Here is a 24,398-nt window from a genome sequence, read left to right as displayed (position 1 = left end):
TGGAACCGTCGCGGCTTGGAATTGAAGCGGATTTATGTGGGACAGGAGATGTGAGACAATGTCTTTTCGTCAATGGATGCTACAGCTTTGTGTTTGCGTTCAACATTCAGCTTGTAGTAGACGTACAAATTCCCCAATGACGTCACTGATCCACTGCTAAAATGGATGCTTTGATCCTCTCCTCTTTCAACTAGAACTGCTTCATGTCATCACAAAGAGGGTACAGCAAGTCCTGAAGAATGAATGACTCTGTGTCTTTGTGTTGTCATATTTGTTATTTTTGTTTTGTTTTGTTTTGTTTTGTTTTTTTCCCAAGATGGCGGCGCATGAACACGCAGCGGCTCCCCTCTCCCGGCAAATTGGCTTTTTCATGTTTATTATGTTTGTTAAAGTCATTATAAGTGCCTTGCATGCTGGTCCCGAGAGGACAGTAATTTCATCTGTGCTGTATGTCATACATATTAGCATATTTGACAATAAAGCCGACTTTGACTTTTGACTTTGATTATATTTTATGGGGACTTGGGAGCGGATTATTCTAATTTTGGTGGTTTCCCATTGGGAAATTAATGTTTGGGATACACACCTTTCAACCTTACACACTATGTCTGGGAACCAATTAAGTTTTTAAGCCAAGGTATGACTGTATATGAAACCAAATTTTGATCATTTTAATATGAATGACTCTCATCGGGATTTTGCTCTTCCATCCATCCATCCATCCATCCATCCATCCATCCATCCATCCATCCATCCATCTTCTGACGCAGCAGCTTCGGTAGGGAAGCCCAGACTTCCCTCTCCCCAGCCACTTCTTCTAGCTCGTCCTGGCGGATCCCGAGGCGTTCCCATGCCAGCTGGGAGACATAGTCTCTCCAGCGTGTTCTGGGTCGTCCCCGGGGTCTCCTGCCAGTGGGGCATGCCCGGAACACCTCACAAGGGAGACGTCCCGGGGGCATCCTAATCAGATGCCCGAGCCACCTCATCTGGCTCCTCTCGATGTGGAGGAGAAGCGGCTCGAGTTTGAGCCCCTCCCGGATCACCGAGCTTCTCACCTTATCTCTAAGGGAGAGCCCGGCAGCCGACTGAGAAAGCTCATTTCGGCCGCTTGCATCCGGGATCTCGTTCTTTCGGACACAACCCATAGCTCGTGACCATAGATGAGGGTTGGGACGTAGATCGACCGGTAGATTGAGAGCTTTGATTTTTGGCTCAGGTCCTTCTTCACCACGATAGATCGGTACAAAGTCCGCATCACGGCAGATGCCGCACCGATCCGCCTGTCGACCTCTCGATCCCTTTCACCCTCACTCGTGAACAAGACACCCAGATACTTAAACTCCTCCACTTGAGGCAAAATCTCCTCCCAGACCCGGAGAGGGCACTCCACCCTTTTCCGACTGAGAACCATTGTCTCAGATTTGGAGGTGCTGATTCTCATCCCAGCCTCTTCACATTCGGCTGCGAAACGCTCAAGCCAGAGTTGGAGAGCTTCACTTGAAGGCCCCAATAGTACAACATCATCTGCAAAAAGCAGAGATGCTATACTGAGGCCACCAAAACGGAAACCTTCAATGCTTCGGCTGCGCCTAGAAATTCTGTCCATAAAGGTTATGAACAGAATCGGTGACAAAGGGCAGCCTTGGCGGAGCCCAACCCTCACTGGAAACGATTCCGACTTACTGCCGGCAATGCGAACCAGACTCTGACATCGGTCATATAGGGACCGAACGGCCCGTATCAGCCGCTCCTGTACCCCATAGTCCCGAAGTACCCTCCACAGAACTCCACGAGGGACACGGTCAAACGCTTTCTCCAAGTCCACAAAACACATGTAGAGTGGTTGGGCGAATTCCCATGCGCCCTCGAGGACCCTGCTAAGGGTGTAAAGCTGGTCCACTGTTCCGCGGCCGGGACGAAAACCACACTGTTCCTCCTCAATCTGAGGCTCGACTTTCCGACGGACCCGCCCCTCTAGGACCCCTGAATAGACCTTTCCAGGGAGGCTGAGGAGTGTGATCCCTCTGTAGTTGGAACACACCCTCCGGTCCCACTTTTTAAAAAGGAGGACCACCACCCCGGTCTGCTAATCCAGAGGCACTCTCCCCGATGACCACGCAATGTTGCAGAGGCGTGTCAGCCAGGACAGCCCCACAACATCTAGAGCCTTTAGGAACTCCGGTCGGATCTCATCCACCCCCGGGGCCTTGCCACCGAGGAGCTTTTTAACCACCTCGGTGACTTCAGTCACAAGGATCGGAGGGCCCACCTCGGAGTCCCCAGACACTGCTTCCTCCAAGGAAGGCGTGTTGGTGGAGTTGAGGAGGTCTTCGAAGTACTCTGCCCACCGGTTCACGACGTCTCGAGTCGAAGTCAGCAGCGCCCCACTCTCACTGTACACAGTGTTAGTGGTGCACTGCTTTCCCTCCCGAGACGCCGGATGGTGGACCAGAATTTCCTCGAAGCGGTCCAGAAGTCGGCTTCCATGGCCTCACCGAACTCTTCCCATGCCCGTGGTTTTGCCTCGGCGACCACCGAGGCTGCATTCCGCTTGGCTAGTCGATACGTGTCAGCTGTCTCAGGAGTCCCACAGGCTATATAAGCCCGGTAGGACTCCTTCAGCTTTACGGCATCCCTTACTACTGGTGTCCACCAGTGAGTACGGGGATTGCCGCCACGACAGGCACCAACCACCTTACGGCCGCAACTCTGATTTGCCGCCTCAGCAAGGGAGTCCATTCGGACTCAATGTCCCCCACCTCGCCCGGGACATGTGTATAGTTCTGCCGGAGGTGGGAGTTGAAACTCCTTCTGACAGGGGATTCTGCCAGACGTTCCCAACAGACCCTCACAACACGTTTGGGTCTTCCAGGTCGGACTGGCATCTTCTCCCACCAACGGAGCCTACTCACCACCAGGTGGTGATCAGTTGACAGCTCCGCCCCTCTCTTCACTCGAGTGTCCAAAACATGAGGCCGCAAATCCGATGATACAACTATAAAGTCAATCATCGAACTGCGACCAAGGGTGTCCTGGTGCCACGTGCACATATGGATACCCTTATGTTTGAATAAAGTGTTTGTTATAGACGATCCGTGTTGAGCACAGAAGTCTAATAACAAGACACCACTCCTGTTCTGATCGGGGGGGGCCATTCCTACCAATCACGCCCTTCCAGGTCCCACTGTCATTGCCCACATGAGCATTGAAATCGCCCAGCAGAACAAGGGAGTCCCCAGGGGGAGCGCTCTCCAGCACATCCAAAAAGGACAAAAAGGATGGGTACACTGAACTGCTGTTTGGTGCATATGCACAGAAAACAGTCAGAACCCGTCCCCCCACCTGAAGGCGGAACTGTTCGGTAAAAGCCTGCACATCATTCCACTTTGCTAACATTGCCTTCTCCTCCTCGCCCTCAGATGTTCTCGAACCATCCGTTACGGGCTTCAAAATCCTGAATAAGCGCCGAACTTCCAGGTTGGCGCATGGCGATATCGGCGTGAATTAGCCGTGCTTTCTCGCATAAAATAGCTTTACTCACGCTGGCGCCGGATAGCTGCTTTTCGTGAATCCAAATTAACAGAAGTTTTTCAACTTCTTCGATTGCCCGAGACCGTCGCTTTAAGAGCATGGAAAAACCTTTTGCAACAGACGCACCTTTGATAGCTTCTTTGTTGCGAAGGATGGTAGCGATGGTGGACTTAGCATAGCCGCGCTCTGTCGCTAAATCACACAAACGCACACGACGTTCGTGTTTTTCAATTATATCCTTCTTCTCAGCGACAGTGATTTTATTGTGTTTTTTCTTGGGCTGAACATGGGCCTGTGGTGGTTTTTTTTCGGTGCCATAATCGTAAAAGTATTAGCAAAAAGCTGCAAGGAGGCGATGGACGTGTGCATTCAATGAGAGGGGGTGTGCAAAGAAGCGTCGGCTGGAGCGCTGTTCGGTTGCCGAAGATCACTCCGCCAGAGCCGAAGGTCGTGTGCTTTCGTGTTCTTCCGCAGAAGATTATGTATTTATGTATACACACTTCCACCGAAGTGTGTAATATGAAAATAGTTCTTATTATGAGGCTTAATATTCATAAATTTGACGTTCGTATGATGAAAAGTTCGTATTATAAGGCGTTCGTAAGTTGAGGTCTCACTGTGTATATATATATATATATATATACCGGCCCGGTAGTCGAGTGGTTAGCACACGGGCTTCACAGTGGAGTTTGCATGTTCTATGTCTTTGTGTCCCCTGCGATTGGCTGGCAACCAATTCAGGGTGTCCCCCATCTCGTGCCCGAAGAGAGCTGAGATAGGCTCCAGCAACCCCCGCGACCCTAATGAGGAATAAGCGGTACGGAAAATGAGATGAGATGATATATATATATATATATATATATACCATAGGTCCTCCCCAGGAAGCTTGAGGGTTCTGCGCAGTATCCGTGCTGTTCCCAGCACTGCACTTTTCTGGACCGAGATATCCGATGTCGTTCCCGGGATCTGTTGCAACCACTCGTCGAGTTTGGGGGTCACCTTTGGAGGTGTTTCCCATTTTGACCTTGGGTTTTCCAGTCCATACTCCGCACAGATGTTTCGGTAGACTATGCCAGCCACCTGGTTATGGCGCTTCATGTAGGCTTTCCCTGCCAGCATCTTACACCCTGCAGTTATGTGTTGGATTGTCTCAGGTGCCTCTTTACACAACCTACACCTTGGATCTTGCCTGGTGTGGTATATCCATGCCTCTATGGTTCTGGTGTTCAGGGCCTGCACTTGAGCAGCCAGGATGAGTGCATCTGTGCTGTCAGCCCTCTCTAGCCACTGATAGGACTTCTTGAGATCAGCCACTTCCATTACGGTTCGGTGGTACATCCCGTGTAGGGGCTTTTCCTTCCATGATTGTCTGTCTTCCAGCACCTCATCCTCTGCTCCCCATTGTCTGAGACATTCTTTGAGTACATCATCCGTTGGAGCCTTCTCTTTGATGTATTCATTGAGCTTGGATGTTACATCCTGGACAGTGGCTCTCACACTCACTAGTGCCGGGCCTCCTGCCTTATGGCTTGTGTACAGTCTCAGGGTGCTGGACTTGGGATGGAACCCTCCGTGCATGGTGAGGAGTTTTCGGGTCTTAACATCCGTGGTCTGAATCTCTTCCTTTGGCCATCTTATTATTCCTGCAGGGTATCTGGTCACTGGCAGGGCATAGCTGTTTATTGCCCGGGTCTTGTTCTTGCCTTTGATTTGGCTTCTGAGGACTTGCCTCACCCGCTGGAGGTATTTGGCTGTAGCCGCTTTCCTTGTTGCTAGTTCGAGGTTGCCATTGGCCTGTGGTATACCGAGGTACTTGTACCTGTTTTCAATGTCTGCTATTGTTCCTTCAGGGAGTGAGACCCCTTCAGTGTGGACTACCTTGCCCCTCTTAGTCACCATCCGACTACATTTCTCCAGCCCGAATGACATCCCGATGTCACTGCTGTAGATCCTGGTTGTGTGGATCAGGGAGTCTATGTCGAGTTGAGTGGCGTGTGTGGCTACCGCTGCTCACCCAAAGAAAAACGTATCATGTGACTGTAACGTGAACTTGAGAGTTTTGAAAGGCTCTTATAAATTACATTTATTATTATGTTTGATACAGGAGCAGCCTCTCACATCATAAATGACAAAAAAATACTTCCTTTGACAGAACACTTCGACCAGAGGCTCATGCAGTGGACCTTGCTGATGGAGCACGTTGCAGTGGAATGGCTTCAGATAGAGGAACATCAATGATAAATTGCCTGAACGCACAGAACACAGTTGCCTGACTCTCTTTACCAGTGGTCACCAAACTACGGCCCGCGGGCCGTATCCGACCTGTCAGCACATTTGGCCCAGCCCCCTGAACAATACCAGAGGTGCTATGACATGTTTTTTCCTATTTGGCCTCCAGAAAAATCCTTTTACAAGTCAAAGGTCTGTTTTCGATCATTATCTGTTCCTATCTTAATCAATGTAATCGATGTATGTTGTTTATAATTGTGATTGAACAATACAAACACGCCTGCTCACAATAGAACGCTAAATGAGTCGGTCTCAATGCGACGTGACACAAGAAAGTGACGTATGAGGAAGTGGAAGGGATTCCGGTGGTACATTCAGGTGCGCTCAGTTTGGCGCTCTATTTGGTCCCAGACCCGTTTTCTGTTGTAAACCTTCCTGTCAAAGAGAGAACGGAATAATGGCGAAAAGGTTAGGTAAGAGAAAAATTGATTCCGAATGCAGGGTATTTAACCTGCAGTGGACAAACGATTATTTTTATGTTCAATGCAAAGAAAAGGCTGTTTGTCTCATCTGTCAAGAGGCGGTGGCGGTATTCAAAGAATACAATCTCCGCCGACACTATGACTCCCGTCACAATGACAAGTACGATAGCTTGCAAGGCCAAATACGAGCAGACAAACTCTCAAAGCGAAAAAGTGGACTACTATCTCAGCAGAGAGCAAAGCTCAGCTGAAGAAAACATCCGTTCGGGCCAGCTTTCGGGTTGCTAAACGGCAGCGGTAGGCCTTTCACGGACGTAGAGTTTGTTAAGAAATGTATGGATGCTGTCGCGGAGGAGTTGCGTCCCGAGAAGAAAGATGCATATAATGCATAATGTATTCCGACTTCAACGGACAGTTAGAACGGCGGGAAAAATCATTGGCACCGCCCTACCCACTCTCGTGGACTTGCACACTGCAAGAATCCAAACTAGGGCGCGGACAATCCTACTGGACCCTCCGCACCCTGCCCACCACCTTTTCCAGTTACTCCCCTCAGGCAGGCGCTACCGATCCATGCGCACCAAATACAGCAGACATTTAAACAGCTTCTTCCCCCAAGCAATTAACTCTTTGAACTCTTTCAACAGTAGCCAAAATGGAACTGTATAGTGCCACTTAGCAGTTTTTTTGACGACGATACTAGTGCAGCGTGTTCTACCGGAAACAAATTCCTTGTGTGTTCTACATACTTGGCAATAAAGATGATTCTGATTCTGTTTCTGATTCTGATGCCGTAAGTCTGTCGGCGAGTACATCACCAGACGCGGTGAAGAAATCGGGATTAATGTATTTGCCCAGCCGCAGCAGAAGACGAAAGAATGTGACTTTTTTTCATTAGCGCTGGATGAGAGCATGGACGTGCAAGACACAGCGCAACTGCTCATTTTTATTTTTGGAGTTAGCGTACACTTTGAGATATGCGAGGATCTGGCAGCCCTCCTAAGTCTCAAAGGGACTACCACGGCGGAGAATATTTTTGACCAAGTGTATCAAACCATGCAGAAGTTGGACCTGAGTTACAGAACTGTGATGTTCTGAAAGACGCATTCAAGCCCAACAGTCTCATTGACTTCTATGCCGCCCTCCCAAACGACACATATCCAAACATCAAAAAACACGCAATGAAAATGTCCACAGTTTTTGGCAGCACGTATATCTGCGAGAAAAGCTTTTCTCGCATGAAACTGCTGAAATCTCCGATGAGATCAAGATTGACAGAAGAACATTTGCATCAGTGCTTGAGACTCGCTGTAACTAGAATGGAACCTGATATTCAACTTCTCACCAGCCAGATGCAGACCCACAGTTCACACTGATGAACATACATAGGTAAGCTCACTTTTCGGACTTGATTGAGTCATTCTGAGCATAAACAAATATAATCATAATACAATCTACTGGGATAAAATCCATCTTTACAGCCATACTGGTAGTGAAATGTATTGTGCTGTTTAGGTGCCGTATCACTTTGTTGACTTTCTCAACCTGCTTCATTTGTGGTTTTCACAGGGAAGTTGATGAGAGAAAGCTGCAAACAGCGATGTCGACAAGCCTACTGAAACCTACAAAAGGATTATAAGGAAGGAACACAAAAACTTTAAGATACTGCTCATTTGTGTCAGAGAGATTCTGCTCTGACAACTGAGCTGAACTTTTATCTGTTAAGATTGTGCACGGCACAACAGAAAGTTAATGTTCCATGGCTTCTTTTTTCTATGAAGAACACAGAGAGAGTTATTTAGTTATTATTTATTTCATAAATAGTGTTATTTATTTCCTGATTTTTTTATGTGAAGAACTCAGAGAGCGTTATTTAGTTATTATTTATTTCATTAATAGTGTTATTATCTGTTTCCTGACTTTTTTTTTCTGTAAAGAACCTGGAAAGAGTGTAGCTATTTACTTGGTCTCACGAAACTGTCAACACCAGACTCACTGCGCCTTCTCACAGGAAAGGCCAGAGTTACACCTCTGAAATCAATTACAGTAAAGTCTCGTTATATCGATATTCAAGGGAGTCCGAAAAAATATCGATATAAACGGGACTATCGATATATCCGACCCTGTTTGCATGTAATTTTCTCCGTGCGTGCATAGAAATAGTATCGATATAACCGGGACTATCGATATATCCGATATCGATATAACGAGACTTTACTGTATTTGGTTATGTGTGGCTTTCTGGAAGACATTTTTTAAGCTCCCCTACAATCGTCACACTTTTTCTGTTACAAACTGACACCGGCCCCCCATCACAGAAGGGAGAAGTTATGTGGCCCTCACAGGAAAAAGTTTGGGGACCCCTGCTCTATACCATACATGCCTTCATATCACCAGAGTATTTTTTTTTTTCAAGCGTCCAGAGCTAATGGCAGATGAGCATCACACGTGAACTTTAAAATAAAGAGAAATCCACAGTCACTGAAGATGGGAACACATTTATCATTCGTGAATATGAAAAAATGTATTCCATATTAAAGGATAACCGACACCTCCCGACAAGTTGCCTCCATAATTTGTAAAATCACTTCAAATGACTTCTACTGACCGTACTGACCTCCTGACATTTTACAAAGATTCCACCGCATATAGCTATATTTTACTTTTTAAAAGTCACGCTGAATATTCATAAAGTCTTGTTTTCGAGTTGATGTTGATGCCGGACGTGATATCACATTCCGTACGCCCCTGACTGAGAAAGCGACAGTGCCTTTTGGGTACTTTTTTCACCTGAAAACACAGTTTTGATCGCGAAATTAGAAGGACAACTACATAAATAACGTGATGGTGAATCGTTGGGTGGCAGCCAATTGAGGTAACACGCATAAATAACGTGTAAGTTTGCACAAATTCCCAGCGGACAAACGAGCCATTTCTAATTGAGCAGAGCACCACCGGAGGCGAACGAGGAAGCTAACCAGAGTTAGCGATTTGGCACGTGGATAGCGGACGTTTGATGATGTTTCCTCATTTAGTCACACTGCATGCTAACTGTGAGCTAACCTGGTGAAAGAGAGCATACGCCATATTAGTGGAGCAAACCGATCGGACAAACATCCACAAAAAAAAAGAATTAAAAAAAATGTTATTATCGTGTTACCTTTAGTGTGTAAGGCGAAAAGTGTGTATCCCAAAAATTAATTTACCATCGGAAACCATTAAAATGAGAATAATCCGTTCCCAGGTCCCCATAAAATAAAATTTTCTAAGCTGTAAAACTACACAAAAAATATTTTATTTTATGTGTAATAAATGTGCTATAGTATTGATGATTAAAGATATAAACTGTACTATACAATAAAGTAATTTTATTTAACTTTGTGATGGTCGTTAATGGCTTGATGGAAGGAATTGTCCGGTTTCCTCAGCATTAAACACTTGATGAGGAACATAGGCTTCTTTCACCATCTGGAGAAATGATCCCTTGTAGGTGATAATTGTATCTAGTTCTTCATCAATTGTGATCTGTTTAGCTGGGTTGATAGCTTTTTGCATCAAGTGTAAAGATGACTTGTCCGGGTTATTTGTGGAGACTGATTGATTTTAACCTTCCAGTCTACACTCTGCTTTTGAATTATCAAAGTTCAAACGAGTCTAAATTTCACCCTTTTCTATCCATTTTCTAACCTTTTTTAAGAGTTTTGTTTCATTTTTCACTTTTGTTTTTTTTTTTGTTTAAAACTGTCATCTTCCTTTCGTGTGTGTGTGTGTGTGTGTGTGTGTTTGTGTGTTTTCTCTTACTCTCTCACTGTCTGCCTGTCTCGTGAATGTAACCCCCCCCCCCCCCCACTGCTGGGGTCTTGACAAATCACGTGGCTTTAACCGAAGACACCATTTTGTTTTTTGGAGAACGGCCTCACTCTCTCTGTCTGTAACCCCATCCCCCACTGCTGCGTTCTTGACTAATCACATGGCTTTGACCGAAGACTGTGGGCGGGAAATAGAGGACAAAAACATTGGCCACCATTTTCTTGTTGGGAGAACGGGCTCGTTCATGAACGACACATCATTCATTGTGGCAGCTCCGTATGTATCCCGAAAAATAGTTCTTATGCCAAGTTAAAATTTTCATAAATGTAACGTTCGTAAATAGAAAACTTTGTAAGCCAAGGGGCTCGTAAGTCAAGGTCCCACTGTATTTTGGAGCAAAACTGTATTTCTTATTTCTATCACAGTTTTTGGTTTTCTCTGGGTCCTCCGATAGTCCAAATATATGCATAGCAGGCTGATGTACTCTTAATTGTGTGAGTAGGAGCGCGTGCTCTGTGATTTGGCTGGCAACCGCTTCAGGTTGACCCTCGCATCCTGCCCAAAAACGCCTGGGATAGGCTTCACGACACCCCACGACCCTAGACAGGATAAAGCGGCCAGGAAGAATGAATCAATGAGTCAAATGTCTTGAACATTCATCACTGTACTCACAGGGTGAGGGTCAAATATCATTAATTTTGCATGTCTTGAATCAGGGTGGCCTGGTGGGTCCATTGGTTAGCGTGTTGATCTCACAGTGCATGAATGAATGAATGAATGAATGAATGAATGAATTGAATTGCAATATTATTTAGAAAAAGAAACCACTTTCTTGCATTTTTATTTTTCTCCCCAAAAAAAGAGACATCCTGCAAACACATTATTATACTGGGATTACTTTATTTTGAAAGCCTGACTATAGTATTTCTGGTACAGGCCCTTATTGCCAGAGCGCTGCTAATCAAACAATAGTTTTGTTGTCACCTTCAATTGCGTTTTGGAAAATGCATTGCTTTCATTGATAAATTTCAAAATGCAGCATACATTCTAATATTGTTTATTCATAAAACAATAAACACACATTTTACATTTGCATCATTATCTGACTGATTTTCCCAGAGTTAACACTGTCACGGTTTGCAGGGCGGTGATGGTGGTGGATCCCAAAAAAGCAGGCAAGAGGGAGCAGCAGGGTGTATTTGACAAATCGTATTAAAATAAATACAGAAGGAACAAAATCTCAAACATAAAAGTCATCTGAACAGCAACGTACAAAGTATCAAAGAAAACCATGAGTAAAAATGTGCCAAGATGAAACAAACCTGACAGGGTGAAGCAAACACATACAATGACCCGACCACGAATGATTCCAGAAATTCCACTTGTCTCCCAAAATGCCCAACTTGCCACGGAATGAGATGGAGATGGCAACCGTTGCCTCTCCAGGAAATAAAAGGTGACGGCCTGATGGGAATGGGACATGACCTGACGTGGACGTGGCACGGGTCGTCGTGGATGTGGCCCATTTCAAACAACCACGAAGAGGCATGGCTCAACGTGGACGTGCGGCACCAGGCGCAAAGTGGCACCCCGGACTGCCACATGAGAACAGGTCTTGGCACTTTTTCCACATGTCCACGTCCACGGCTCGTCGTGAACTTGAAGGCGACTCCATTCAAACCATCACGTGAGTAGGCATGGCCCAATGTAGACGTGCACGCCTTGGAGAGGGTGGAAACGAGACCAGTCCTTTGCACCTGCGGGATCGAGCGGTGAGTCAGGTCTCGGCCTGACGTGGACGTGTTACGGCTCGTTGTGGATGTGACTTAATTAAAACATACACGACGATGCATGGCTGGACGTGGATGTGCACTGTCAGGTACTGAGTGTCACCCTGGACGGCCACCTGGAAAGAAGTCTCGGCCTGATGAGACGTGGACGCGGCACGGCTCGTCGTGGACGTGAGTGTGACCCTATTCATACAATCGCGCGACGAAGCATGGCTCAACATGGACGTTGCACTGCCGGGCACAGGGTGGAAATGAGACCGGTCCGTTGTACCTGCCGGATCCGATGGTAGGTCGGGTCATTCTGTCCCGGTTTGCATAAAAAGCAGGCAGGGGGAGCAGCAGGGTGTAATTGACGAATTATATTAAATAAAGTCAGCAGGAACAAAATCTGACAGGGTGAAGTAAACACATGCAATGACCCGACAATGAATGGTCGTGCCGGGAGTCCTTTTAACTGCCACTGATATCAACGACCAACAACTGTGCAGGCGGGGCCGACAGCGCCACCCGTTGGTCGCCAACCAGATCGTGACAAACACAAAAGCAAATTAAATTCTTTACATGCAGTATTATTATACCTGTACTGCCATTCTCTTATTTTGAAAGCCTGACTACAGTATTACATGCCTTTGAAGCCAGAGCGTCGCTCAGCAGACAATAGTTGTTGCCTTCAATTGTTTTTTGGAAGATGCCTTGCTTTCATTTGGTCTGTTTGGGTTGTTATTTTTAGTTAGCATACATTTGCTTATGGTTCGTTAATTATGCTTGCAATGAAGAATGCTCACATTTAATCACACATCACCTTTCTTCGTCTTTCATGTTCCCACTTAATCATTCAACTAACTATACATTCAATGTTGGTGTGAGGTTATTAATTAGTGCTGTGAAGATGTTACTACTAGGAAGGACTGAAGGAGGGAAGTGAAGAAGAATTTTTCTGTTGGAACCCAGCTAATCTTCATTTGGATGCCAGAGCGACCCAGCTGAAACTTTGATGACACTAACAGAATTTCCTGCTTACGAGACACTATCTACCAAGGCCAGTCGCTGTAATAAAAGGAAGTGGGTAGAAAGGTTGTTTAGAATAGGTGAGAATGCTATACCCTGTACACTGTCTTGTCTATATTTGCAAGTAAAAAAATAAACTTTTTGTGTGAGTTTCAATTATTTCTTAATTTTAACCTGAACAAAATCACTTAGATTGCAGCACAAAATCAAATATTGTTTATTCATAAAACCATAAATACACATTTTTAATTTACATCATTATCTGACTGATTTTACCAAAGTTAACACAAAAAGCAAATTCAATTCTATACACAATTTTACTTACATCCATAAAATTGCACCTATACAGTATATATATATATATAGTAACAGTAAAGTCTCCATATATCGATATTCAAGGGAGTCCGAAAAAATATCGATATAACCGGGACTATCGATATATCCGACCCTGTTTGCATGTAATTTTCTCCGTGCGTGCATATATACATATATATATATACAGAAATCTCGTTATATCGATATCGGATATAATAGTCCGGTTATATCGACTATCGATATTATGCCGATATATCGATAGTCCCGGTTATATCGAGACTTTACTGTATATATATATATATATATATATATATATATATATATATATATATATATATATATATATATATATATATATATATATATATATATATGCATATTATCAGGAATGAGTACATTAGAGGGACAACTCATATTAGAGGCTTTGGAGAGAAAGTCAGAGAGGCAAGACTGAGATGGTTTGGACATGTCTAGAGTAATGAGAGTGACTATATCGGGAGAAGGATGCTGAGTCTTGAACTGCCAGGCAGGAGACCGAGAGAAAGACCAAAGAGGAGGTTTATGGATGTGGTCAAAGAGGACATGAAGGTCGCTGGTGTGAGAGAAGAGGATGCACAAAACCGGGATAGATGGAGGACATTGATTCGCTGTGGCGACCCCTGAGGGAAAAGCCGAAAGGTAAGAAGAAGAAGATATGCATATTATCCCATTCACTTATTTATTGTTTTATTTTATTTATTTTTGTTGAGCAGACTTTCACAATGCTTCCCGCATTGTGAAAGCCTCCGACCCAGACTTCTGACCCAGCACTTGAACAAGATTCATGACACAGTCCTCTCTTTCATCCCCCTGGCCCTTCACATACACTTCAGCATGTCTCGTTGAGTAATGGGGTCTGATTTCTTCAAGACTATAACTTTCTCTGAGCTCTCAATATATGTTCAGGGATAGCCCACATGCTCCACAAAAGAAAAAAATAGTCTCCCATTGTTCTTGAAATGAGACGTTCTCTTCAACAACCTTTCTCTTCATGGCAGGTTTTGAAAAATATATCACTATGGGCGATTGACAAGAGAGATTTAATTTTCACACCTCACTTGAGGATTACATTTTGCTAAAACCTGTCATGAGCCTGACTGATGGTAGCCTAAAAGTGAAGTGAAAACAAGAACAAGTACAAAAAAAAAACACCACGGGTTACAAAGGTAAAATCGGTGTCAGCATTCAACTTTGATGTCAAATAGGGGAATGAAAAACATTATCCTGTGGACCGCATGTTTAAGACCCTGCAACATGAGTACTTAAAGGACAACCGACGTCACTTTTTTGTTTCTTAACTGACATCAGAAAAGCGTTTTATAGCATCTAAAATACCCAAAACATGCAGTATGATATTTTTATTCAAATGCAAAACACCAATAAAAATGACTTAAAGTGTCCAAAATTGGGCATTTTCAGAAAGTCCCGCCCCCAGTTCGTGACGTCACGCGAAGACGTCTTGCATTGCTGGAGAATCAAAACAATGGCTTCAGATTCGGAGAAGATGCTTTCTTGTTACACATCCAGTTATGAATATGATTCAAATAGTTCTGAAGAGGAAAGCATACATGTTTGCAATCGATTAAAGAAGTCCTTCCGTGTCATTTTAAGGCATTTGGACTGCAATGTAGCGTTCCAGAAAAGAGGAAGAAAATGGCGACCAAGCTCCCTGTGAGGAATTAATCACCCCGTTTCCACAGGCTGACAAATTCCTTATATGGAGCTTGGTCACCCTCTTCTGGCTCTTTTTGGTGCAACATGACGTTTTCAGACCAAACAAGCACAACAAAATGCATTGACGTGATGGAAGGACTGCTACAATGTGTCTTGTTTTTCGGTCAGGGGCGTTCTTTCAGGGACGTCACGTTAGGGACTCGTCACCAACTCAAAAACAAGACTTCCGGAATATTCAGAGCGAGTCTTAAAACGTAAAATATAGCTATATGCGGTGGAATCTTTGTAAAATACGCTCAGTAGAAGTCATTCGAAGCCATTTTACAAATTATGGACACAACTTGTCCGGAGACGTCAGTTGTCCTTTTAATCTTCTAATTAACGGTCAAAGAGTGTTAATCAGCTGTTGCAATGAAACCATTGTGTCAAGCAGCACATGAAGAACACATAAGGGTCACTTTTAACAGATTTTTTCGGGCATAGATCTAAATACTTTAAATAATTCAAGACACATCGGGAAAATTTAGAGTTTAATCAGCCTACCATGTATTTTTTTTAATGTCAGAGGAAAGGGGAGAATCTAGATAAGACCCACGGAGGCCTGGGCGAACATGCAAACTCCACACTGGGAGGCTGGAGCAGGGATTGAACCCACAATCTCTGGACTGTGAGGTCGGTGTTAAAGACAAAAAAAGACTCCTTCTGACAGAAAACTCTTTGCTTCGCCCAGAATACACATTTTTCATGAAGCCGCATAAACGTTATACTTAAAGGACAACCGACGCCTCCGTACAAGGTGTGTCCATAATTTGTAAAACTGACTTGTGTGTGTGTAATGACTTCTACGGAGCATATTTTACAAAGATAAAACCACATATAGCTTTAAGACTCGCAGATGGTGTTTTCAGACTCGCACTGAATATTTAGGAAGTCTTGTTTTTGAGTTGGTGACGATGCCTACCGTGACGTCAGGGTAGGTATTGTCACTGACCGAGAAAGCGACAAACAATGCATTTTGGGCACTTTGTTTGGTCTGAAAACGTCATGTTGACCTGTGTTGATGGCAAAATTAGAAGGAAAACACATAAATGACACGATGGTGAATCATTGTTTGTTGCACCAAGACTACTAGTTGATTTGAGCTGACACAAATTCCCAGCAGACAAATCAGTCCATTTCCAAGGAGCTTGGGCGCCATCTTGTGCATTTTCTGGGACACTACATTTCAGTCCAGATGCCTCAAAATGACACTGATGGATTTATTTAATCCATTGTAAACATGTATGCTTTCCTCTTCAGAACTATTTGAATCATATTCATAACTGGATGAGTAACAAGAAAGCATCTTCTCTGAATCTGAAGCCATTGTTTTGATTCTCGAGCAAGGCAAGACGTCTTGGCGTGACGTCACGAACAAGGGGGCGGGACCTTCTGAAACTGGTCTCCTCACTGTCAAGCTCATTTGTGGCAGTTTTTGGACACTTTAAGCCATTTTTATTGGTGTTTTGCATTTGAGTAAAATATCAGCCTGTTTGTTTTGGGTATTTTAGATGCTATAAAACGTTTTTCTGATGTTAGTTAGGAAACAAAAAAATGGTGTCGGTTGTCCTTTAAGTGGATAGAGAATCTGTGCAATCTCAGACAAAAGGGTACATCAGCGCATTTTTTTCTGATTCAAGCGAATGGGAGAATATGCCCCTTCGAGTGTCCAAGGCCTTCCTCCCCCCAGCGTTTCACAATGATTCTGTCCATAGGAGGCCTAGTAATAACTAAACGGTGCAGTCTCCTTCAACTCATGGTATCCCTGGTGGTTTGGCTCTGTGAAGAGACAGAGAGGTCATTAGAATTACTACAAACTCATCTCTTCTACATTCACATTATTTTTCACTTTGACTCATAGAGGTGATTCAGTATGGAAATGTGGAAAGCCCACAAAGCATCAAAATTCAACCGAAAAATGTAAAAAATATACCAAACTATGATCTCCATGAACACACTTTTTTTTTTCTAAATAACACTGACAGTTGTCAACTTCACTTGATGATTTTCTGTACATCCCAAATGATATAGGTAAAAATAGCAACTAGTAGGATACGTTTAAGTGTATAGATCAGTGTTACGGTACCAAAACTCATATTCTCTTCCACCATTGGCCTCTGTTCATTGCAGTTTACAATTCTTCCCTGCGCCGCTCCCAGAATAGTCATGATATCCACAAGGTTGAACTTTCCCTCCTCTTTGGCTTCCTGCGCCTCCTCAGCCAACTCCATTGCGGCCTCCTCCCGTTCTTCCAACTCCTCTTGGGTGAGCAGTGCGTTCAGTCCTTGTCCAGCTGTCGTCTTCCCAACCATGGGTGGTGCCAGAGAGCACAAAGCTCGAACATTCCCATATGACTTGAGGTGTGCGACATTCGCCCGCAGGAAGAGCAGGAGCACATTGAGATCATTCAGGGGACATCCTAGCCTGCGTTTGTTGAGAACATCCAGGGCTGGAAGCACCTCGTATACGGAGATAAAGGTGGTGTCCCAAACGAAGAGCCGTATGACACTGAAGAGGACAATCGGTGCCAACAGTACATAGATGGCCCCATTAGCCACACTGATCACCCGAAAGACCAACTGGCCGATCATTTTACATTGAACCAGCTCAGGAATCCAGTTCTGATCCCGTAGCATGCCGCTACGCACAAAACAGCTGAACTCATCTTGCAGGAAGGCAGATAGGTGGAAGTAGGCCAGATAAAGACAGGCAGCCGTCATGAAGGTCAGCAGGAGGAAGCCTCGGAGGAAAAGCATGCTCACGAGGAAGTAGGAATTTTGTTTGCACTGCATGTATCTCTCCAGGAGGGGGTACTCAAAGTACCGCTTCCTCTTCGCTCTGCGCCGCAACAAAAAGAGAAGAATGTGAGCACCATCCTCCACATCAATGTTCACACAGCTGCTCATGACACCTCATGGGAAATGGGAAATTCTATATTCAACTAAAGGAGCTGCTCACCGCATAACACAGTAGGCTTCGAGAAACCCGACCTCATCATTATTCATGTTCATTTAATTGGGTAGAAGTTTTTGCTTCAGCCGTATTTGACAACATACTCGATACATTGAATGAAAAGGCTACAATCTTCATCATCTGGCCTCCTTTCAGAAAGCATTTACTGTATGGAAAAGACAATTTTAAAATGACCTTTCTTGATTACAATCATGACAAAAAACTTGTCTATGAATTTGAAAACACCATCATCTTTTTGACAATGCAATATTAAATTTACCTAAGAGATAACAGTTTTGATGGGAGTCAAAGGACAACCGACACCTCCGGACAAGTTGCGTCTACTGACCCCATTTTACAAAGATTGCACCGCATATACAGTAAAGTCTCGTTATATCGATATTCAAGGGAGTCCGAAAAAATATCGATATAACCGGGACTATCGATATATCCGACCCTGTTTGCATGTAATTTTCTCCGTGCGTGCATAGAAATAGTATCGATATAACCGGGACTATCGATATATCCGATATCGATATAACGAGACTTTACTGTAGCTATATATTATGTTTTAAAACTCGCACTGAAAATTCATGAAGTTGTGTTTTCGAGTTGATGACGATGACGGAGTGAAGTCGCTGAGGGAACGCCCCTGGGACACAGTGCATTTTGGGTACTTTTTCTGTCTGAAAACAGCGGATTGATTGTGAAATTAGAAGGAAAACGACATAAATAATGCGATGTAAAATCATTGTGTGGCAGCCATTTGCAGTAACACGAATAAAGAAGGTGTACGTTTGCACAAATTCCCAGCGGACAAAGCAGCCATTTCCAACGGACCAGAGCAGTATAGCGCCAGCCGAGGAGCTACCCGGGGTACGCGAAGCCCCACTTGGATAACCGCTGTCACCCTCTCAGCCTGACAATGGGTAGAAAGTTGCTTCCAGTGGTGAAAAACAGCAATCGTCATAATAGTGGAGCAAACCTATCAGACAAACATTCAGCTGCTCGAATGAGGAGCTAACCGGAGTTAGCGATGGATAACCGCTGTCATTCATACGTAAGTTTGTAACTCTTCATCTTGAAAGTCTAAACAATGTGTTGCATGCCCAGCCATCTTGTAGCATTATTATTTGTTACTCATGTCCTTATATGCCACATATCACCCAAGTTGATGCTATATTGCTTATTCACGGAGCTTCATGTATGCTTCATATGTCGTGTCCTTCACCAGTTTCGTCGCTTCGCTTATACGGCTCGAATTGATACGGAAGGACTTCTTTAATCGATCTCAAACACTTATGCTTTCCTCTTCAGAACTATTTGAATCACATTCATAACTGTATGAGTAACAAAAAATAATATTTTTCCGAATCTGAACTCTTTGAAGCCATTGTTTTGGTTCTGGAGCAAGGCAGTTTGTGAAGGAGTATCCTGACGAGACGTCACGAACAGGGGGCGGGACTTTCTGAATCTCTCCAATTTTGAGCTCATTAATGGCAGTTTTGGGCAACTTTAAGTCATTTTTCTTGGTGTTTTGCATTTGACTAAAAATATCAGCCTGCGTGTTTTGGGTATTTTCGATGCTATAAAACGTTTTTTCTGATGTCAGTTCGGAAACAAAAAATGGTGTCGGTTGTCCTTTAAATCTCTACTGATTCCTACTCTTCGTGAAGACTTTGAGAGATGTTCATTTTTTTTCGTTTAAGGCACTGTGCCCTAATGCACAAAATAAAGTCCATAAAGACATAGGTGGAAGGTAATTTGATTGGATTTGCACAAGCCTTGACCTCACTCTCAATAAACAATTCGAAGAATGAAATAGAGCTGTAATTGGGAGTCAGTTTGCTATGGATGAATGGACAAAAATCCCAAAGACACAACTCGTAATCTTAAAGGTCTTCCTCGAAGCCGTTTTAGTTTCTGAGAGAAATCCCAGTCCTTATTTTCATTTTTTTTGCTTCCTTTATTTATAATTAATCACATTGAACAATGGCACCAGGTCATTATTTCTTACCTTTGCAGTTCTGCCTGAAATGTTAATGGGTTCTTGGTGTTCTGACGCATAGTAAGGATGCTCTGAGCCAATCGGACTGAGCGGTTGTACGATTTATCCAGTTCGTCAATGACAAAGAGCAGGTCCGAGCCCAGGGAAGGCACAACAAGCTGCCGCCAGATAAGAGCCGGCAGATACATTAACACTGCCATCGCCAGAAGAGAATACGGAAACATCTAGAGAAAGTGTGAAAAAGGATGAAAATGGTGGGCAGCAAAACCAATTACCAGTCAATTTCCTTATGGTATGTTATAGCAGTGGTCCCCTTCCCTCTGGTCCATGGCGCAGCCCAGTACTGGTCCGTTTGTCATTTGGTATCGGGCCACAGAGAAACAATAAATAACTTACATTGCTTACATTTATTCATTTTGGAATCTGAAATATGTTTTCTTTTGAAAGTTACCGGAGTTTCTGTCACATCTGTCGAGCTGGCTAGCTATTAACTATCTATTGGCTTGCTAGATAGCTTTCTATCTATTTGTCTTACTATTCTATTTGAGTTATGCTGTCGCTGCTCACCCGCAGAAAAAAAATATCCTGTAACTGTAAAGTGACATTGAGAATTTTGAACGGCACTTAAAAATGAAATGTCTTCTTATTCTTATTCTTATTCTTATTCTTATTCTTATTCTTATTCTTATTCTTATTCTTATTCTTATTCTTATTCTTATTCTTATTCTTATTCTTATTCTTATAACAGGGGTGTCAAAGTCATTGTTTGCCGCGGGCCACATTGTAGTTATGGTTTCCTCTCGAGGGCCGTTATGAATTTGGACAAACCATGACACTGTTTCATCTCCTCTACATATAACACACAGAAGTCATAACAAATTAATGAATAACTAGTTGTCAAATCTGAAGTCAAGAAAAAAGAAAGCATTAGAATGTTTGAAGTGCCTCCACATATGACAAATAGAGCGCACAACAAATTAATAAATGACTAGTTTTCAAATTTGAAGTAAAAAATGATGACTGTTATTGTAGTTTACATACAACAATTTGGAATTTTGGTTCGGACTTTGGCAAGCATCATGGCACTTGATATGCTCTATTTGCTTTTGCGGGCTGACTATATGATGTGGCGGACCATATGATTTGGCCCCCCGGACCGTGACTTTGACACCTCTTCTTCTTCTTTTCCTTTCGGCTTTTCCCGTCAGGGGTCGCCACAGCCAATCAGTCCTGCATCTTCAGAGGATTGATTTGCATGTTTGTTTTGGCCAAGCTTTTACATCGGATGCCCTTCCTGACACAACCCTCTGTATGTATCCAGGCTTGGGACCGGCACAATAAGAAACTGGCTTGTGTCCCCTTGTCGCTACAGAACAAACAATTCGATGAGCTTAATAAAGATGAAGATGCTCGATAAAAAGGCAATGACAGCAAGGATAATAGTCGGCAATAACAAAGGGAGAAAATCAATGCGTTTTGGCAATGAATTACATGATTGAAATTATAACGCAGCATTTTTTTTAATCAGTCTTTTTCATCAGTCAATTTCAACTACAGTGTTAATTAACCCCTTAGAGCAAGCACTTTTGGACTATTTTGACACCTGTGGGCGACAATATTTCACTCTTGACGTAAAAAACAAAGGTACAGTAAAGTCTCGTTATATCGATATTCAAGGGAGTCCAAAAAAATATCGATATAACCGGGACTATCGATATATCCGACCCTGTTTGCATGTAATTTTCTCCGTGCGTGCATAGAAATAGTATCGATATAACCGGGACTATCGATATATCCGATATCGATATAACGAGAATTTACTGTATTTGGAAAGTTTCTTTGAGAAGGGGACGGATTAGGAGCCTACGAGTTTCAGAAAATCAAGTGTACATTGAATAGAAAGTATCAGAAGTCTTATTTAAAAGACTGATTTATCTCAAATGGAGATCGCCACGCACCAAACCCACTTTGCATAATATGCAGCAATGGTGAGGCATATTTTCAAGCACTATGAATCTTATTTTGAAGGCACGTTGAAGCATTACCAGTGTTGGGGCCCCAGACTGGACAATCTTCATGTCATAGTTCATGTGTTTTATGATTATGTTGAGAAAATACCACAGTTTTCATGCAGGTCACATCATATATGTTTGTTGTATTTATTTGGCTCACCGTTCAGACCGGTCCCTGAATATATTATATCGGACTTTAAATGGGTCACTGAGGCAAAAAGTTGGGGATTGGTGTGTTTTTGTCCTGTTTATTTTTGGTGCCTTCGTGAAAGCCATAAATATCACGAAAATGTGCCGATCATTCAACCAACATATCAGTCAACCTCATAATGAAGAGGGCATGTAAAGACACTTGTTCTGAATGAATTTCACCCACTTTGTGTACCCAAAGGGAGCGCTCCTCAAAGTTGCCATTGCTGTCAAACTCGTGATGCATGAGCGAATCCCAGCAATATGTATCAACATAGCTGGCCTGCTTGATTGTGAAATTGCTCGGAGGAAAACAGCTGATCTGTGGCCCTGTGAAGAAAAAAAGATCAGTGTAAACCTAATCTGCTAGAGTTTATATTTGAAAATGTGCACAAAGACGCTACGCTATTATATAATAGAAAATTCAATATGTTTTTCAGCGCGTTAGGTGCAGAATAATTCGATTTGGTTCCAGTCAATGACATTACAATGTGGTTCCATTTGGTGTGGCTAAGTTTGAGAGGGTATGATGCAATGATTTTTTTGTAATGATTGAGCATACTTTTTTTTCAAGATGGCGCCCCATCTGTGGCTGCCTCGACAGCAGCTCATACCGCTGTTTAAGTCGCTTTCCATCATATTATTTTCTTTATTTATTTGTCCGATCGTGTTTTGTGAGTTTTTTTATCCAAACCCACAGGGGGAGATGAGCATTTTCATTTCTTCTCATCTACGTGATTTTTTACTTTTTTGCAATTCTTGTGTACAGAGAAATCCCTCGGACACGCGATCCCATTGTGTACATTTGAGACCAGCTGCTACCATGGCGAGCAACCGCGGGCTCGTGGCCGCTGAACCAGACATCCTCGTCGAGCTAAAGAGGAGGAAACAGGGATGTCGGGCTGGGAAGTAGAAGGAGAAGATAACAACATGTCTTTCCGTCCGTCATGATGGGTAATGTAAGATCGCTCTCGAACATGATGGATAAGCTAGCAGCGCTTATGCAAGACCAGACTGAGTACTGCGAAGCCAGGCTGCTACAACTTTCAATCGTTAAAGACACGCACGCTGAGCTGGAAGGCTTCCAAATCATACGTGCGGACAGAAATGCAGGGAGCGTGAAGTGGAAAGGAGGGGGAATTGCTGTGTTTGTGAATGACAAATGGTGCAATCCTGGGCACATCATGATCAAAGAGAAGCTCTGCACTTGGGACATTGAGCTCTTAGCCATTACCCTCAGGCAACATTATGTTCCACGGGAATTCTCACACTTCATAGCTGTGACGTGTAAATTCATTCAACGGCAAATGGCGGCGTAGAGTCTGATGCCCTGACGACTGTCACGAACAGGCTGCAAATTCAGTCCCCCAATGCCCTGCTCATCATCTCTGGGGACTTCATGTCTCCCTGCAGTCCTCGCTCCCAACCTTCACACAATATGTAACCTGTCTACTCGAGACAATAACATTTTGGACTTTGCTAAAGATGCTTAAAATGCGAAAGACGCTTAAAATCCTACTTCCTCCACCCTCTTGGAAGAGAAGACCACAACATGATGTTTCTCCAGTCTGTGTACAAACACTTGGTTCACAGGCAAGGTCCTTGGGGAGGACATTCACTCACTGACACCATCACATCACATCATCTGTGTAAGCTCTCAATCATACAGGAATGGTCCATCGATGATGAGGTTTCTTCAGCCGACATCTGTACTTCTTTGAAGTTGTCGGACTATATATATATATATATACTCGTGCGTGGGTTTTCTTCTCCGGGTCCTCCGGTTTCCTCCCACATTCCAAAAACATGCATGGCAGGCAGATTGAAGACTCCAAATTGTCCTGAGGTGTGAGTGTGGTGTGAGAGTGACTGTTGTTTGTCTTTGTGTGCCCTGCGATTGGCTGGCAATCGCTCCTGAGTGACGGAAACATCAGGAAAGAAGGAACATGAGAAAATCGAGAAATACCAAGGGCTCAGAGAGGAGCTGGAGAGAGAGTCGTCGTGCCTTTGGTGGTCGGAGCACTCGGGGCAGTGACCCCCAAACTCGACGAGTGGTTGCAACAGATCCCGGGAACAACATCGGATATCTCGGTCCAGAAAAGTGCAGTGCTGGGAACAGCACGGATACTGCGCAGAACCCTCAAGCTTCCTGGCCTCTGGTAGAGGACCCGAGCTAAAAATGGGGGACAGACACCACCCATGGGGGGTGAGACGAGGATTTTTTTTTATATCTTTATGTGGCCTGCCATTGTCTATTTGTACCCCGCCTACTGCCCGATGACAGCTGAGATAGGCTCCAGCCCCCCAATGACCCTAGTGA

At 43.8% G+C, this 24,398-nt stretch overlaps 1 protein-coding gene across 2 annotated transcripts in view; it reads right to left on the bottom strand.

Annotated features, from left to right (window-relative positions):
- Nucleotides 1–13,507: 13,507 nt before the first annotated feature.
- The window catches only part of panx3 (pannexin 3), a 15,009-nt gene continuing 4,118 nt past the window's right edge, over nucleotides 13,508–24,398 (bottom strand). Inside the window, exons 3-6 of one of the 2 annotated variants that reach the window (XM_089017223.1) lie at nucleotides 22,266–22,408; nucleotides 19,887–20,101; nucleotides 17,004–17,755; nucleotides 13,508–16,696 (exon numbers count right to left, since the gene is read on the bottom strand). In XM_089017223.1, the coding sequence (XP_088873349.1) occupies nucleotides 16,638–16,696; nucleotides 17,004–17,755; nucleotides 19,887–20,101; nucleotides 22,266–22,408 (1,169 nt within the window). In that variant the 3' untranslated portion in view covers nucleotides 13,508–16,637. The other variant, XM_089017222.1, reaches the window with a different exon arrangement.

Source organism: Hippocampus bargibanti, linkage group LG16 (genome assembly GCF_051943395.1).
Source record: "Hippocampus bargibanti isolate YZ-2025 linkage group LG16, ASM5194339v1, whole genome shotgun sequence".
NCBI classification, from domain to species: Eukaryota; Metazoa; Chordata; class Actinopteri; order Syngnathiformes; family Syngnathidae; genus Hippocampus; species Hippocampus bargibanti.
Note: the sequence above shows the minus strand (reverse complement) of the source record. Positions and strands in the feature narration are given on the sequence as shown.